Raw genomic sequence first — 18,779 nt, 5'->3', positions numbered from 1 at the left:
ACCAGCTGGATCACCCGGACAGAGCCGGCGGGGGTCTGCGGGGGGAGGGGGGGAAGGGGAGAGGGGGGAGGGGGAAGGGTGGTGAAGAGAGGGCCCGGGACACAACAGCACTCATATCACCACGGCTGAAGGTGGTGGCCGCACGGCGCACGAGAGGATGTTCAAGACGGGGAGTAAATCACCATCCTGGGGCCGCAATCATAAAGATAACGGGTTACGACTAAGAAGAGATTCCGTACAGACAGTACGTGCAATATTCCTCCTCCTACTTCCTCTCCTACACCCCAAGGAATTCCCCCTCCTCCCGAACCCCACCACGGCCCCAAAACACCTCCCCCCCCCCAACCCGGCACCCCTCCAGGTCGCCCCGCATGCAAGTAAAACCCCTGAGCTTCCGTCCCCCCCCTCACCCAACACATGCACCTGAAACCCCGATAACCTCTCACCACCGACCTGGGCGAGCATGACTGGCGCAAGCCCCTCAAACAGCGACTTGGCTGCCGGCCAGTGGGGGTTGTACGACACCATGGCGGCTGCCAGCATGACCGGGGCGATGGCATTACTCATCAGCTGTTGCACCCACATACTCGCATCAAGAGCCAGGATAGCGGCACGGTCCTTTGGGGGGGGGACGGGGGGGGGGGTGTAGGAGGGAGGGGGAGGGGGAGGGGGTGAGTGTGGGACGAACCGTATGGATGTGGCGGATGTGTTGGTTTGGGGTCAACCTGTTTGTTTCCTGTTGGGGGAGGTTTTCCGTTATCAGTTATCAGTTGTAAGCGGTTGTGGGTTGTGTCAGGCACAGTGTTGGGCCGACAGGGCTAGCAAGGAAACTGGAGTAGACAGAGGGGTAGAGATAGGGGTAGGGGTAGGGGTAGGGGGTCAGGGAGGAGAGAGACCGGGGTTGTGAATGCGGGCTGTGGTAATGCGGCGGCTGCAGCAAGTGATGGGGCCGTTACACCGCCGAAATGTGGGTGACCGCGTGTCAGCGTGTCCTTTCGCATACAGCGGCAGTCCTGTAGCCAGCAACATGCACCCAGGCTGGGGAGGGGGAGGGCTGGCACCCGCACCCGCATCCGCGCCCGCACTTCAGGAGACGCGGCCCCGAAGCGGCCCCGAACCGCACTCAACATTTCTCCACCACAACCAGGAAGGGAAGCTGCAGCATGATGCGGGAAAGGTTGTTGACGCGATGGACTGTATCGCTCCGATTTTCTAATGTCCTCCGTTAGAGTCGACGACGACTTGCCGTGGGCACCAGTCTGCTTAGCTGAAAGGTGAAGCTATGCGCTCGGTAATGGTTGCGGGTTGCATTATTTTGGTTTCGCGAGCTGCCGGATGCTGACCAGAAACCGCATCCCGTGGGAAACGACGCCAGTGACCGTCACTTACGCGTGCACTCTTTTCCTCCGCGTCCGAGACGTGTGTCACGCCCCATACGCCGACCACCAGGATTACGGACAGCAGCAGCAAAGGCCACAGCAGTGTGGACTTGGGGTAGAGCAGTACAACCCGTTTAATCGCCTGAATAAATAAATGCACGGCTTAACTTCATTTATAACTGGAAAACGAAATCGCATATTACCTATGCACAACGTCAAAGGTGTCTTACCAGAAGCTCAGCGTATGCCTTCTTCAACCATCCGTAACAAGGGCTTTCCTCCTTATGAGGTAGAGTTTCTGAGTGAAAATCTGTATCCATGGTACGCCTATTAAACCAGGTGGCAGAGCCTTGGATACTCAATATCCAGGCTCATAACCTTCAGGGCGCATGCAATATGGCACATCGTTTCATTATTATCATTATTATATGCATCTCTGCCGAAATTTTTGGAAGAATAGAGGATGAAAGCGAAACTCCAAAGAACGCCGATACACCGCGAATATGTAAAGTAGCCATGTGGAGAATATATCAAATAACACAAGTACTAATAGTTGAAGTCGCGTACCCAGTCCGGGATTTCCATAACCAACCGCTCGGCAGCCGTACATTGTCGGACTAAGGCGAGAGCATCTTGTCCCCAATCGAACTTTGCGTGCGTTAACTGGAAGCCTTGCGAAGGCTGGTATGCAGCGAGCAATGGTAAACACTGTGCAGCTTGAAGAGATGCCAGGGCTAGGTATTTAAGGCTTCATTACGGGCCCGATGCCTCGTTCGAATCCTGCACTGATGAGAGGAGTCCAGGTGTGGGGGCCGCCGTTATTTCTCCAGGTCGTTGAACGACCCCCCCGACGCGCATGGCCGGTCCTGCTACTTCGAAAGGTCTCTAGAGAATCGCATGATAGAGCTGCGACGCACGTAGGGGGATACCGGATAATCGTGTGTCGTTTAGGGGGCTTGATAAATGGCCCCTCCACCTCCCCTGGGCCTCACGTATTTACCATTTATGGAACAGGGTTGTCCTTGCGAAGGGGACTGCGTTTCACAATGTTTTGCGTGAGAAGATACGTCTTGAGGTGCGTCCTGATCATACTTCCACCAACTGGGTTGCCATGATCCTAAGGGGCCTCAGGTGCTTAGGGCACTTCCCAGAGCTGCACCCGGACACGGATGAAGAGGGGAAGGTCAATTTCATTTTGTCGAACCCGGCCAATGTTAAATCTGGCATGGAAACGTTGAAGGAGCGATTTGATGATAACTGGCAGAACCCACGATTATTTCTACACCCGTGAGAATGAATATGTGTCGGGCAACCGTAAACCAGGGGTTCAGACGTGCCGGCATACCCATTGGATGGGAACACCGAAACGGCGTGCTACATTCCTGAGGTATGACCCCCACTTGTCACTGCTGCGGTTTCGCTTAGGGGCGTGACCTTTGGGGGTTAGCCGAACCGGCGGTCGGTCGCACCAAGAGCGGTGTAGGGTCTGCATGAATAGAAAACAGTAGAAAATGAGTTTCACGTGCTGCTAGAGTGTCCCGCCTAAAACGACCAACGGGAAGGGCTCCTCAAACCCTAGGAGGTGCACGCCAGGCTAATATCGAGCCCGTGCCGTATATGAGGTCTGTCATGGAGTTCGATGATCAGCGCGTGCCCCTCCCCCAACGTGTGTGTTCCATCTTGGTTCCCAAGTTAAGCTGGCCCAGCTCCATACCGTCAGCTCTACTATCTAGGACTCCCTTTTGCATAGAAGTGAAGCTGATAATAAACAGCTTCGCATACCATTACAGTGACAACAGGCAACCTGCTTCACACAACATGCCACGCAACACTCTGCTACGGCACGATGTAACTAGGGATGTACAGCACCCTCATCCCCATCCTGGTGCTGCTATCCAACCCTAATTCCACCAGCCACCAGCCACCAGCCACCAGCCACCAGCCACCAGCCACCAGCCACCAGCCACCAGCCACCAGCCACCAGCCACCAGCCACCAGCCACCAGCCACCAGCCACCAGCAGAAGGCTTATTTTCAGTGCAACTAATGAAATTCTCCTTGGCGGTTTACCTACCTACCTACCTACCTACATACATACATACATACCTACATACATACCTACATACATACATCCTAACCTCCTCATCCTGCCTAACACATCCTCATGTAGTAGCTGTCGTACAGTACAGTACATCATCTATGAACACGTGCTAAAGTGCTCCGCCAGATCGTAAGAGGTAGGGGCCTTTTCAGCGGCCAGCAGCTACCATACGGATGCACATGCACATGTACGCATGCGAAATGGCTTGGTGGCTAAGGCGTGGGAGGTGCATAGCGACAGGCTTGCGGGCGAGATCCCTACCTGAAATCATTACTATGGGTTCTTCATCATAATCTTCTTCATAATCTTCATCTTTGTGTGGTGCAGTGGCTGGGCAATAATCCTGAACAACGCAAACCCAGGTAAAATGTTTTATCGTCTACAGACCGGGTCATCCTACAATAGGTAGGACCGATGAATAGATCATATATAGATTCACGGTGTAGAGTGGTCTATAGATGAATCGTGTCATGGTAAAGCACGTTAGGCCTAAAATTAGATGATCTGTATTCACACCTCATCTTTATGGACGCGGCGGCGTTCAGGGCTGTTGAATTTTGGTCACACCTCGCGCGATCGCGTGGCGTGACAGTTACTGACAGTTGCGGATAATGGAATCATTTTCATCGTGTATCGATCGATTATTACTGTGTACAGGCGAACGTGCCGATTCACTGCTTCGGCCGCTCCTGGTCCATACACTCATGAAGGCTATAGCTTCGAGAGCCAAACGACAACGACGTTGACTGGGGCAGTCTCCCTCTCTCCAACGAGGTTTCGCCACCGCGCACCTAGGCTGTGCCTCGCAACACGATAGTTGCCATACGAGCCATAACTCATATCATTTTTTGCTGCTATCAACACAACGCCAGCACGAATAAGCTGTTGCTGACGGTCCTTCTTCTTGCACCATAATTCCTTCCTCCTCTCAGCCACGTTTGTGTTGTATACAATTTACTGCATCTGGTCCAAACGGATACAATTGCTGCCACGACGCGTCAGTGGTCCCGGCGCTGAGCCCAAGGTGTGTCGCCTTTCCTCGCCTGAGCCAGTCAGGAGCAGGACTTTGTGGCCAGCAGGTCCAGCAGGCCCTTGCTTGCTAGTGAATGCTTAGGGGCCGCCATGCAGTGCCTGCTTCTGCCACCATCATCATCACCATCATGTTGGGGGTTAGGCTGTGTGCATCGCTGGATAATCCTTGCAGATGCGCTGTACCTAGCAGGGATAGGCCCCCAGGGGTAAATAATAATGTATCGCGAACATCGCGTGTGGCCCTTGCGGCAGGAGCTCCTTTTATGAAGCAGCACTGTGTGTGCTCGTACGGGATCGTGCAGCATCGCAATCTATCGTGGGCTTCCGGAGTCAGCTTGCGACATATACGTGATTTTTCGGTAGATGGCTCGCCAGGAACATGATCCTTAATATTATGTCAAGCGAAAAACCGCTGCAAAGCAGGAAGTCAGAAAGGGCCAATTTTAGCGGTTAAAGTCTCCGAAACCGTGACTCCAGACACAGAGACTCAAGGCGGCTTGAAAGCAGGGGATTTTAAGAGTGGAGGCGTATCATGACTTTTGCTCGTATCTTCTGTTTTACACCTGCTTATATAACGAAGCAAATTGCTGGGAAAAGGACCTCTGAGGTCAGCTCCCTTTCTACTTGCACCTGTTGTAAAGTTGAGTATATAAACTATACCTTATTAAATCGGTGAACATGTATGGACAGCCGACCGATTATGGTGCAATATCGCTTCCGCAGGGACAGCAGGTAAGCTAGTGCTGGCGCCAGTTAAACCACTCATATCCGATACTGTTTGACGGTCTAAGTTGCAAGAGGGACATTGTTGCGGCCCCGCCGCCGCGTCTCAGAGCAAGCTGCCGGCGATTGCCGGCGTCTCATAGCATCATGGCAGCGGGTCTCAAGTGCATACCCGCGGCATACAGATGTATTGTTAATCCTGAAGGCTATGACGTCTTACTTGTGTGCCTGAACACTTTGATTCCGCTGCGTTGACTAACTCTTCGTGTCCTAGCAGAATTGCTTTGTCAGTAATATAACCTTCTGGCTTAAGGCACCCTATAAAGCCCTGGGGGATAAAGGAAAGCGCAAACGCGGGAGGCCGGGTGATTGGTCAGCGCATAACGGCGTCTTGCCGGATCTCCGAACACTAACAAACACACACGCATGTATACCCTGGCCCCCTGGCCCGCACCCTCTAATTCCATTACTAAGATGTCCATGGACCCGCCCTCTGTTGCGCGTTGCAGTCGCACGGAGTGCCGTACAGTACGGGATACAGTGCCTCCCAGTCCCTGGCACCGCAGACTGGATACGGCACCGGGTATGGAGCTCCGCAGTCGCAGCCGTTTCAGGACGGGTACGGTACGGGGTACGGCGCTGCACAATCGTCTTCTCTGCAAGCTGGGTACGGCACGGGGTACGGCACTACACAAGAACCTTCTCTGCAAGCTGCGTACGGCACGGGGTACGGCGCTACACAAACGTCTTCTCTGCAAGCTGCGTACGGCACGGGGTACGGCGCTACACAAACACCTTCTCTGCAAGCTGCGTACGGCACGGGGTACGGCGCTACACAAATACCTTCCCAGCAAGCTGGGTACGGCACGGGGTACGGCGCTACACAAATGCCTTCCCAGCAAGCTGGGTACGGCACGGGGTACGGCACAGTACAACCGCCTGGGGGACCTCCAGCTGTTGGGGGGTCATCGCTGACCTATCCGCCGTCGTACGGCAGTCAGGGCCCCGCGGTGCCGTACCCATACCCGCAGCAGCCGCAGTACCCCCAGCAGCAGCCGTCCCAGCCGAGCAACCCGTCTTCGCAACCCCCACAACAGTCAGTGCCGCAACCATCACCACCGCAACCCGCGTGCGAAGGACAACAACAGCAGCAGCAGCTGCAACAAGCAGAACACCAACCAGAACAACAACAGCAGCAGCAGCAACAACAACAGCAGCACAAAGTTTTTCAGCACCAAGGCGGCGGCCGGGGGCGGGGAAGGGGCCGGGGTGGCGGTGGAGGCGGAAATATTCTTGTACCCACAACCACAAACGCACCGGGCTCTTCACCAGGTTCTGGAGCCAAAACTGGATCCGGATCTAGAACTGGATTAGAGACCGGGCCTGGATCCGTATCCGTGCACCGTGTCATGACCCCCTCGGGCGGCCTTCCCACCAACAACCCCCCCCGGGGTAGCTCGGGGGTGGCACCCGCGCAACAAAACCCATCGCCATACAACCAGGCGCCGTACAATCAGCAGCTACATGCTCCATCGTACGGCAGCGGTGGAGCACCGGGCCATCCTCCGCTGCCGTACACACACCAACACCCCCACCAACCTCAACACGTGCAACCGAAAACGCTCTACCCGTCGCCGTACAGTCAACAACAACAAACATTACGTCATCCGCCGCTACAGCCCCAGTCAAACCCCGCGTACGCAGGTCCTTCGAACGCCCCCTCAGGCTCCCTTTACCCCGGACAACAGCTACAGCCGGTACAGCCGCCATACACTGCGCAGCTACAGCCATCGCCACAGACACATCCGCCTAGATTCGCACCACCACCACCACCACACGCCCAGCCTGGCGGTCGCGGTGGTGGAGGGAGCAGGGGGACCCCGGGGCGTGTGATGTTGCCCCACGGCTTCCTGGGCCCTACGGCCTCCGCACCTGGGGGGCCGGGAGGAGGGGCGGATGCCGGCCGGGGACGTTACGGGGGTCGGGGGTATTCGGGGGGGGGCCGCGATGCGGGTTTTGGCGGCGGGCGGGGCAGGAAGCGGTCGGCGGATGAGATGGCGGTCGGCGGTACGGCAGCGGAATCAGACACGGCGGCGTTGTCCGGGCAGGATCGCCCTCATCACCCCCATCACCCTCATCATCAGCAGCGGGGGCCTCAAGGGGGGGTCGCTGCTGCTGCTCAACCACCGGCAGCTGGTGGTGGTGGTGGGGGTGGTGTAATGAGTAAGAAGGCTCAGAGGCGGGAGCTGATGTCTCGGCCGCCCGAGGTGGGCCCTGTGGTGGTACGGCAGCCCGCTACGGAGGAGGAGCGACAGGAGGTGGCCAGGTGGGGGGTTAGGGGGTGGGGGTTAGGGCGGGGCGGGTGTGCATGTGCGTGTGGAGGATGTGCGTATGCCAATGCCGGGGAAGGGAGAGCGGTGTTGGGGGGGGGGGGAGGGAGAAAGTGGGAGGAAACGGGTTTTGCAGTGCGGGGAAGAGGACATGACGGAGCTTCTACGATACCCTAATGGGGTTTAAACGGATGCTGTGTCAACCATGTGTGTTTCACACGCATTACACGTCTGGTTGTTGGTGGTACGTTACACGTAGCCATGCGATCTGAACCCAGATCATCATTTTCATATCCGGGTTCCCTTTCCCCCACTTTCCCCACCCGCCTCCCCCCCTACTCCAGTAGACATATTCCTGATGCAGCATTCGTCTTCTCCTGGACTAACCGTCTATATCTCTGGTATCTGCTTCACTCGCCCGTGGTTCGTCTTCCCCCCCGCCTACCCCCCGCCTCCCGGGGCCCCCATCTCTTTTCCCCCGTCAGGTGGATCGCCGACCGGAAGCGCTTCTACCCCACCGCCGCTAACCAGGCTCAGAAGGCGGCGGAGGCGGCTGTACGGCAGGAGAGTGGGGGTCTGGACCCCTCGCGGGAGGAGCACCGCAGGAAACTTCGAGAGATCCTGAAGACGCAGCGCGCACTGGGTTTGGACAGGTGGGAGGGGCGGGGAGTTTGGGTGCGTATTCAGACAGACAGACATATGGATGGATGGATATCCATCCATGGGTCTTTGCGGCGGATGCGGATGCGGATGACGTGGCATGACGGAAAGTGCCGTACTGGCAACGGGGGGAAATGGGAAGGTTGCAGCATTCACTCATGCTTGCCCGTTCAAATTCCCGTTTCTGATATCGTTCGCGCACCCTCTCAATCGAGCGAACGATTGTACTTCATTCGCTTATTGTGAATGGGGCGCAGAATGGCGGGAACCTCCGACATGAGTCTCCCGGGGGACGACGGAGGTGGCGGAGGCGGAGGGTTCTACGGCGGCCGCGGCGGCGGCGGCGGCGGCCGCGGCGGTGCGCGAGGTCGCGGCCGCGGCGGCGGTGGCCGCCAGCCCTCCTGGCAGTGGCAGGCTGGCGACGACACCAATGCTAATGGAAGTAGTGACGGCGCCGCCGCCGCCGCCGCAGGTGAGGGTGGCCAGGCGGCAGCCATGAGTGACGGCGTCAACGGCGGAATGTACGACGGTGCTCACGGCGGCTCATGGGGTCCTGCCGGCGGTGGCGGCCGTCGCGGCGGCCGTACATGGGGCCGCGACGGCGGCCGCCGGGGAGGTCGTCTGGGTCGGGGATATCCCCACGCGGGTCGGGATGCGGCGGACGGTGGCGGGCGGGGCCGAGGTCGCGGCGGTGGCGGTGGCGGTGGCGGACTGGCTGCCGCTCGTCCCCCTAGCCTCCTAGAAAAGTTATTGAAGGAAGAGCTCCGACAGGAACGGAGCTGGCTGCTACAGGTATGTGTCTATGTATGTATGTATATGGGGTTTGAGGGAATGTGAGGGTGTGACTGTTGGGAGAGATGCAGGGCAGAGGGTATATGTTAGGAGAGGGAATGTAGCCTCATCAAGCCCTCACTCCGCTGCAGTCTGCCTCGTGCCCAGCCTCAATCGCCTCTGCTTGTGCGCTTCCCATTACTGTCGTACGCTGTCGTACCGTCATGTCATGTGTGTTGCGCCACACCACATCAGGGAATCAGAAAGTACGTCCACCTTCACCCTAAGATCGTTTGTGACGGGTTAAAGAATGAGCCACCGTGCAAAACCTTTTCCTAGATCTAGATCAAAGTGCAACACAATGCAAATTTAGATGATAATGCACCTGGGGTGGTAGAGGTGTGGGTGAGGCTGCGGTGCGTGTGTGTGTGTGTGTGAGGTGAAGGAAGTGTGAGGGTGGGGTTTGCGGGTGTGCGGGTGATACCCCGACAGTGCGAGGCGAGTAAAAGCTGGAGCCCAACAGAGAGGGGCGCAGGCTTCCCCGCTTCCCCAAATAAGGCCTTCATTTCTGGCCGGTGTTGTGTGTGGTCGGTCAGGAAACATCGGGTGATCTGCTGCGGCTCCCATGCTCCCGGGTAGATCAGCCGTAAACTGGTTTCGGAGCTCCTTTGGCGCTTGGCGGTATTCGTTTCGGAGACAAAGACTGAACGGAAAGGTCCATGTCCCCACGTCCTTAAGCCTCTCTCCTCTCTCCCATTACTGCCGATTAACCAACCAACCTACCTACCTACTAATCAACTACCTGACCACCCAACTAAACAACTACCTGCCTAACCACCCGGGGCCTGCAGGCCGTTCGCTTCATCGCTCGAAATAATTTTCTGCAGCCCACCTCCACCTCCACCTCCTCCGCCTCTGGGAGGGAGACGGAGGCTGGGGCGGGGCAGTTGTGGTATCCCCCCGGGCTGTCCGACACGCCCCTGGACCCCAGGGAGGTGCTGCGGCTGCAGCTGGCGGCGGCGGCGGCGGAGGCGGCTGCAGCGGAGGCGGACGTGGAGGCGGAGGTGGTGGTGGTGGAGGGCACCGCGGGTGGCGCCGCCGCCGCAGCAACCTGGATTGGGGGTCTGCAGGAGGGGGGGGAGGAGGGGGACGGAGAGGAAGAAGAGGAAGAAGATGGTGGGTTTGAAGAGGAGGGGGAAGAGGAAGAGGAAGATGGGGGGCAGTAGCTGGAAGGAGGACTGTATGGGACGAGCGCCGCATGCGTGGGGAGGGACACGCTGTGATGTGCTGCTGCTGCTGCTGCTGCCGGCTGTCGCCGCATCGTGTATTTGTTCAAGTGAGCGGCGGCGCGCTCAAGTTGTCTTTCGCTCTCTTTACCTCGAGGGGTTTCCCCCGGTGACCTTGAAGGGGGGAGGGGGCTGGGGAACGGGAGGCTTGCGCACATGTATGTGTGTGTATGTATGTGTGTATGTATGTGTGTGTGGTTCAGTTCGGCTCGTGGATGATGGCCAGATACGAACTGTTTCCACTTGGTGGTGGTGGTGGAGGTGGTGGAGGATGATTGATGATTAATGTGGAGGGAGCGGGAGGCCTGCGAGCCCTGGGCACCGTTACCAGGAGCCGCGAGCCAAGTCGTGTTGGGGCCGCTTTTCCTCCACCTGTACGTGGTTGCGCATGATTGAACACTGTTGGCTGGCACCCCCTTCCCTCCTTAGGGGGCGACAGGAGGGGGGCTCCGTGTGCATAGGGGTGTACCTGTGTGTTTTTATGTGTGTATGTACGGCACGCGCCCATAAGTTACGGCAGGGGAGGCAAAATGTGGGGTTGTGACGTGGCGGTGCTGGTCGTTCGCTCAACACCCCGGTCCCCCCTCCACACCTTTTGGACCCCGGCCTGTTTCCTCGATATCAGTCTCTCATTCACCGGCCCAGCAAGGTTAGGGGGCTGCTTAGGGTAGGTGCTGCGAAGTGCCGTACTAAGTAAGACCTCACACTACGATTCTTATGCAGATGAACCCTCGGAGCTACCCACCTACCCTGCCGTACGTACGGAACGTCGTACAATGATGCAAATTTGGTCAAGTCACAGCAGATACCGACCGTACAGATCTTTTTTTATTGCTTTCCGGTTTTACAACCAGCCAACCGAAATACGCGAGTGCGGTCGGCCTCATGCGAAGCCGCAGATTGTCAGCACCTGCTCTCTTGTCCCGAGACCTGTGGAAAAGGGGGAGGGAAGGAAAAGGGAAAACACAAGCACGTCATGTGGCGCCCGCCTGCTAGAAACAAGGCGCTTACCCCTCCATCACCCCCAGCACCACAGGTGATCTATCCGCTTCTGTGGTATGAGCCCCACCCCCTCCGCGCCATCATCACGTGAACGGATAACAACCCACCGCACGAGCACCAGGCGAACATAGCCGGGTAGTGGGGGGCCTCATTGCACAGAGCCGCTTCACGCAATAGCGACAATGCGCACCATTCATTCATTCGCCAGCCGCCGGTGGAGCAGTCCCTCCGTCCAGCAGTGGAGATGGCCACGGTAGGCGGAAGCAAGGGGGGAAGGCCAGTTAGGTACGGTATGTTACAAGTTACAAGTTACAAGTGCCGCACGAGTGCGGGGGTGTCCGTCAAAGCCGGGAGGCCATTTGTTGGCTTAGATGCGACGGAGCGAAGCGACCGGAGCCTCTAAGGCTGGTTCTGTGGTACTGTCGTACAACTGGGTCGCAGTGGCGACTTAAACCTTACTGCTCTCCTGGTGAAGTCATTCTGCCTTCACACAGAAGAGCATACAGCCTTGTCCGAATAGTCAGCGTGACAGGCTGTACTTGAAGCCTTACCAATTCAAGTTCCGATCCACATTTGTTCAAGTTTTTTTCTACGTTTTCCGATTTCAACTTCTTCCAATGTCAACTATTAATGACAATGCGCCATCGACTGAGAACGTCGCCACTGTTCCAGGTGGGGCTGGTGAGGGTTTTAGGCGCCACTGGGCCCTCCCCGCCGGCCGGCGCTGCTAAAACAGGCGCCGCGGTTTTAGAAACTGTCAGCGGTGGCGGATTGCGCGGCAGCAACCACAGGGGTGGCGGCCAGCGTGGAGGTCATGACTACGGCGGAAGTCGCGATGCAGAGCGCTACGATCGCAGTGATCGCAATGGCAATGGCGGCCGCAGCAGCAAGTAGTGAATTTCAGGTTTTAGCGCCATAAAGCGGGCCCACGTGCCCTGCTCTTTCTTCCAGGCCCGCGTGCCGTTTCAATTCTTTAAAGGACCAACGCCGGTCAGCGCAGTGCAGGAGCAACCTTTTCTGGTCGCGATGGAGTTGCCAGCGAGCATCAACTTGGGCACCCGCGAGTGCAATTGAGGCGCCCGCGTGTGCAGGAGTAACCTTTTCTGGTCGCGATGAAGTTGCCAGCGAGCATCAACTTGGGCACCCGCGAGTGCAATTGAGGCGCCCACGTGCGCAGGAGCAACCTTTTCTGGTCGCGATGGAGTTGCCAGCGAGCATCAACTTGGGCACCCGCGAGTGCAATTGAGGCGCCCGCATGCGCAAGAATAACCTTTTCTGGCCGTGATGAAGTTGCCAGCAAGCATCAACTTGAGCACCCACGAGTGCACCTGAGGCGCCCGTGTGCGCAGGAGCAACCTTTTCTGGTCGCGATGGAGTTGCCAGCGAGCATCAACTTGGGCACCCGCGAGTGCAATTGAGGCGCCCGCGTGTGCAGGAGTAACCTTTTCTGGTCGCGATGAAGTTGCCAGCGAGCATCAACTTGGGCACCCGCGAGTGCAATTGAGGCGCCCGCGTGTGCAGGAGTAACCTTTTCTGGTCGCGATGAAGTTGCCAGCGAGCATCAACTTGGGCACCCGCGAGTGCAATTGAGGCGCCCGCGTGTGCAGGAGCAACCTTTTCTGGTCGCGATGAAGTTGCCAGCGAGCATCAACTTGGGCACCCGCGAGTGCAATTGAGGCGCCCGCGTGTGCAGGAGCAACCTTTTCTGGTCGCGATGGAGTTGCCAGCGAGCATCAACTTGGGCACCCGCGAGTGCAATTGAGGCGCCCGCGTGTGCAGGAGCAACCTTTTCTGGTCGCGATGAAGTTGCCAGCGAGCATCAACTTGAGCACCCACGAGTGCACCTGAGGCGCCCGTGTGCGCAGTTGCTGGCGTGCAGACGTGAGCATCGTCGAGTTGGGCACCCGCGAGTGCAATTGAGGCGCCCGCGTGTGCAGGAGTAACCTTTTCTGGTCGCGATGGAGTTGCCAGCGAGCATCAACTTGGGCACCCGCGAGTGCAATTGAGGCGCCCGCGTGTGCAGGAGCAACCTTTTCTGGTCGCGATGAAGTTGCCAGCGAGCATCAACTTGGGCACCCGCGAGTGCAATTGAGGCGCCCGCGTGTGCAGGAGCAACCTTTTCTGGTCGCGATGGAGTTGCCAGCGAGCATCAACTTGGGCACCCGCGAGTGCAATTGAGGCGCCCGCGTGTGCAGGAGCAACCTTTTCTGGTCGCGATGAAGTTGCCAGCGAGCATCAACTTGAGCACCCACGAGTGCACCTGAGGCGCCCGTGTGCGCAGTTGCTGGCGTGCAGACGTGAGCATCGTCGATTGCCTTCTTTATTCGCGGTGTCTCCCGCTTCCGCTTTTCTTCTATCGCCTTTTCTTGTCTTGAGTTCGTGAACAGACCGTCGTACGGGTTCACTCTGTGGCAGCGTTTGCCGTACTCTTGGGACAATTCGCGTCAAGTCAAGCAGTCCATTAAGTCGCCTTGGCAGCTGGCCGGCTGGGGGGACCCATTTTTTGCCCGTCGTACTTCTTTAAGCGTTGTCCTACTTCCTCGCTCGCCCGTGTCTCCATCAGTCCGTCCGGTGCACGCTCGCAGGCTTTCACCACCACCCGTGAATTCCGTCTAAGGAACCATGGATTCGTTCTCTCATGACGACGCTATCGCTTTCCTGTCAGAGCTAGGGGTGGAGGCCCTCTCGCGTCCGGGCCTTGCGGAAGACGCCCAGATGTCCGTCAGTCGCAACGCCAGCCAATTCAAAAAGGCAGCGCCTTTTAGGCCAGCCGTGTGGCCCACCTGCTGCAGCCCCCGACGACATGCCAGCCCCCAAACGGCCCGCACCGGGCCCTGCCCCTGCCCATCGGCCAAACCTGGACCCCGCGTCAGTTCCGGCAAGTCTGGCCACACATCGGAAACAACCAGCCCGTCCCGCGGTGGCACCAGAAGGTGCGAAGGTCGAGGCCCCGGGTGACCTCCGGAAGGTTTGAGGGGAGTTTTCTAGTCCTACCTCCGACAACGCCTTGGGAGTTCGGTCGTTACCAGCAGCGGGTCAGCCTCCCACGCCGCCCCAGATGAGAGGACGCCTCTCTGGCAAAAAAAAATGAGCGCTTGGAAGGCTTGGGTTGTGAACGCGCTGGTCATCTCGTGGATCACCTCAGGCTTCCCACTCCGTTGGGTCTCCAGCCCTCCCCCCCCCAGCACTCAGGCCGCAATCACGCTTCGGCAACCGCCAACGCCGCGTTCGTGGACAAAGCCGTAGCAGATCTGGTGGCGTCGGGCACAGCTCGCGCATGGCCGACGCAGCCTCGTGTGGTTTGCCCGTTGGGGGTCGTGCAGCAGGCAACTAAGCTCCGGCTCATTTGGGACGGCAGGCCGGTAAACGATTACTTGCACGTCCCCTCCTTCCGCTACGAAGACTTGAAGGCGGTTCCTGGTTGGCTACTCCCAGACGATTACCTATTTACTTTGGACCTCAAACGCGGCTACCATCACCTTGACATTGACCCAAGGTTCTGGGAATATCTCGGCTTCTGCTGGAGAGGCGTCTTCTATGTCTTCACACAACTGCCTTTTGGCCTTGCTTACGCTTGCTGGGCGTTCACGAAGCTCATGCGAGAGGTCATGCGCCCCTGGCGCAAGCGCGGCTGGCGATGCTCGGGCTACATAGACGATCAGGTGCATGCAGACCAGAACGCTGATAACTTGGTACGGCGCAGGGCCGAAGTGGTAGCCCAGCTGGAGGCGCTTGGTTTCCTGGTTAATAAAGAGAAATCTATGCTGGGGGCCGTGCACCATCGCATTAGATACTTGGGCATGCTTATCGATACCAAGGACGGCGTTTTCATCGTGCCAGGCGACAAGCGGGACCGCCTCCTATCCACGATCAATCGCGTGCTCACGGCGCGGCGCTCGACCGCCCGCTTATTGGCATCCCTAAAAGGCCTAATCCTGTCCATGTCTTGGGCCCTCGGACCTTGGGCCCGGCTGCGCACCCAAGCTCTCGGTCAACTCGTTGAAACTCGCCAGACTTGGGAAACCCACCTCCTCCTCTCCGATGATGCGCGGGAGGAGCTGATTTTCTGGGAATCGTCCTTTGATCGGTTCAACGGCCGCCGGCACCTGTGGGTTCCGTCCGTGGTGCATTCCCTCAATTTTTTTTTGCGACGCCGCAGGCAAATCCTCTGAGTCTCTCGGAGGTTGGGGGGCCTGGACCATCCTCAATGGCCAGTTGGCGCCAGCGTGCGGCGAGTGGACGCCCCGGGTCTACCCTGCAGGAACTCCAGGCCATTCTGAACACGATTCAATCGTTCGACAACCCAGCCGGTCTCTCTGGTCAGTCGGTTAAAGTCATCACTGACAACCTTAACGCCGCGAACGTCGTCAACAAGGGCTCCGCAAAAGCGGACAACTCCCACAAGGTCGCCTGCGAGCTGCACAGCTACTGTTTCGAACAGGACATCCGCTTGCAAGCAGAGTGGCGACCCCGCGGCTAGAACCAACTTGCTGATGCGCTTTCGAAACTGCAAGACCCTGATGACTGGATGCTGAAGCCCAGCATATTCCGCCGACTTCACGACACCTGGGGCCCCTTCGACATTGACCTTTTTGCGTCCCACGCGAACTTCCAACTCCCCGTGTACTACTCCCGCTACTTTACCCCAACGACGTCTGGAGTCGACGCATTCAGGTTCTCATGGGGGCGCAGGTGCTGGGCGAACCCGCCCTTTCACCTCCTCCTCAGGGTGTTGCAGCACGCCGAGGCCTCAAGTCCCGGCTCTGCCTCGTCGCGCCTTTCTGGCCTACCCGCGACTGGTGGCCTTTCATCACGGCCGACGGGGTCTGGTTCAAACCCTTCGTGAGCGGAGCCCCCGTGCTCGGCCGGGCCTCAGATGTTTTCCTGGCCCGCACCTCAGGGGTCCCCCTGCCCAATGCTGGTCCACCTTGGCCCTTCTGGTCGACTTCTCGGCCTCTAACATCAACCGCATCCGTGTCCCCGCCGATCCGATCGCGCCCCACACACAGATTTAGACGCCCGGGCCGAGGCTCTCCTGGTCGCTCTTGGCGCGGAGGCAGACGCGGAGCTCTCCACTTTGGCTACTCAATTCGCCAAAGTGGCCGGGCAGACCCTCGGCCCACGGACATCCAACGAACACTCGCGGTCTTGGGAACCTTTCCGCGAGTGGTGGGCGGCCAGGCAACTGCCTGGAAGCATCTATGACAACTCGGGCGAGGCGGTGGCGCTCTACCTGCGGTCCAGTGGAACAGGGCCGGGGGATACCTGTCGGGCCCTCTGACAGGCACGGTGGCCCAGCCGATCCACTCCCTGTCGCACCCTGCCTTCTGCCACCGGCTCAACAAGACCCTGCAAGCGGCGGAGATCACCCACCGCATCACTGCGCATTCCATGCGCATAGGAGGAAATAGCACTGCCGCCGATCGCGGTGTGCCTGCGGACTTGCGCAAGGCGCACGGCCGGTGGCGCAGCGACGCCATGGTGCAGCACTACACGCGGCGCGACGGGGAGGCGAAACTCTCCGTCTCCCGCAGCCTGGGCCTCGCCAGTGAGCAAATGTCTCTTCGGTCTGCTGTGTAAGGCCCGAGGCAGAGGTGCAATTCTCGCCAAAATCGTCCAAACCACGCCGTTCAGCACCATCGGGTCAGCCAATCCACAGCCACCAGAACCAGTTAAGGGAGACAGTAACACAGAAGGACTATATGTATTGAAAGTTGATTACACCGTACGACCGACGGCGGTTTGGGTCCTGCCAACTAGACCCCTCCTCATCCAGTCACCCAACATCCGTAGAGACAGATCAGCCACCACCACCATCTCAGCATGCGAAACTTAGTCCATCAACTAGACTTCATCTCCACACCTCAGCAGCGTTAGTAAACCTAGACCTCCCGAACAATGTCGGGGGTCTGACCAGGAATCGAACCCGGAACCTTCATATACACGAAGGCGCCACCAGACCAGACCAGACCCAAAAAAAAGGTATCAGGAATGTAAAACGGGACTCACAACAAGACCATCGAACACAGGCACATAGCAAGAGACACAGCAATCATGCTTGACTGACGGCTAGCAGCGCTAATCCGGACTGGGCTTTAGGCTGGGCTGGGCATCTTTCCTACAAGGGTTTGCTGCGCTGTGCTGCTGCTGCTGCTGCAACTGCTGCTGCAACCGCTGCTGCAACTGCTGCTGCAACTGCTGCTGCAACTGCTGCTGCAACTGCGGCACAAGCCGCCAGCCAAGCATGATTGCATAGTCGCAGGAGACACGGCACAGAAAAGCACAATCATTACGGCGCTATGAAACGTGTAGTATGATGCGGCGGCACGGATATCGCCGACCTACTGCAAGTATCCTTTTGGAGGTGCTTGATCCCGTATACACCGCCAAGCACCGGTCATTAGGAGGGCATGTGGTGGGGGGAGCAGGTGGGAAGGCGCGAGGGGGTGATATCGTCCAGCTACTACGATATGGAGAGGATAAAGTGGTCCAACAGGCCATATAGTTCGCCCCATAACAAAGGCGGGCTGGTTTAGTGCACACATCACAATACGAACCGTAAGGACGAAAAGGGAAAATCCAGACGGCAAACAGACTCGACCTTCCCAACTCAGCAATCATGCTTCGGCTGGCGGCTTGCAGCGCTGGCTTTGCTTTGCTGGAGATATGCGTTTTGCTGCCTTCGACGTTTTTAAAGAGTTTTGCTGTGCTACTGCTGCTGTCGCTGCAGACCGCCAGCCAAACATGATTGTTGCAGGTTCCCAATGAAACGCGGAACACAGATGTTTTGGCAGCATATTTAAAAACTCTAAAACCCTAACCGCGAGGTATCAAGAAAACCTTGGACGGATGACTCACATGCAAGGACCGCCAGGTCGTTGCTCCCTCGGCGTTGGTGTTGATGTTCGGCCGCCACGCAGCCACAAAGACGCACCAGAGGCAGGTGGGAGGACGAGGCATGAGGATGGGCGAAAGGGAAGGAGTTTTCAGTTGGGGCTTGGGGGCCCAGGGCTGGAGGTTTTTCAGGGGGAAGTCGAGGGGGGGGTGAGTGGGGAGGTGGCGGGGTTGTGGGAGTAGGGATGGCTGAGGTTTGTCGCAGAGAGGTATGTGGAGGAGACTGGGAGGGGCGGGGTTGTGGGTCCCGAGGTAGGTGGGCCGGCGAGTCGGGGAGACAGAGACCGGGGAGCGAGGAGGCTGGGGGGACCGGTTGAAGAATGGGGTGAGAGAACCTCGGAATACGAGACTGGGGTCCTTGTGCTGCGGGACGTGGAAAGGGCCTTGAGAGCCAGCCGTCTTGGTAGAGCGTCGAGCTGGCTACCCTCCTCACCTTGCGGTTTTTCGGAGGCGTTGTCACCGTGTGCCGTGGCATGAGGGGCATGGAAACGTGCGGTGATACCCCTTTTGCGGTTGATGCCTAACCCTCGATTAAACCCAGGGATGGGAAGTGGTCTGGGGAGGCTGTTTGGCGATTTGGGGTGTGAGCTCTCTGCGCTCTT

At 58.2% G+C, this 18,779-nt stretch overlaps 2 protein-coding genes across 2 annotated transcripts; one reads left to right on the top strand and one right to left on the bottom strand.

Moving 5' to 3' along the window:
• Positions 1-5,803: 5,803 nt before the first annotated feature.
• On the top strand, positions 5,804-6,163 carry VOLCADRAFT_62601 (uncharacterized protein; the record flags this gene model as incomplete). The annotated part of the gene is made up of 1 exon (XM_002952557.1): positions 5,804-6,163. A coding segment is annotated over one exon (360 nt), but the record flags the coding sequence as incomplete, so codon positions are not given.
• A 5,001-nt stretch (positions 6,164-11,164) lies between these two features.
• On the bottom strand, positions 11,165-18,661 carry VOLCADRAFT_93273 (uncharacterized protein; the record flags this gene model as incomplete). Its single annotated transcript, XM_002952485.1, has 9 exons — positions 11,165-11,211; positions 11,391-11,509; positions 13,128-13,404; positions 13,544-13,689; positions 14,278-14,357; positions 16,179-16,327; positions 16,517-16,632; positions 18,218-18,294; positions 18,611-18,661. The coding sequence occupies 9 exons, from the start codon at positions 18,659-18,661 to the stop codon at positions 11,165-11,167; spliced, it is 1,062 nt and encodes a 353-aa protein (XP_002952531.1).
• Positions 18,662-18,779: the final 118 nt, after the last annotated feature.

This window comes from Volvox carteri (assembly GCF_000143455.1).
Source record: "Volvox carteri f. nagariensis unplaced genomic scaffold VOLCAscaffold_30, whole genome shotgun sequence".
Classification (NCBI taxonomy): Eukaryota; Viridiplantae; Chlorophyta; class Chlorophyceae; order Chlamydomonadales; family Volvocaceae; genus Volvox; species Volvox carteri.
The sequence above is the reverse complement of the archived record's forward strand: the minus strand, read 5'-3'. Positions and strand labels throughout refer to the sequence as shown.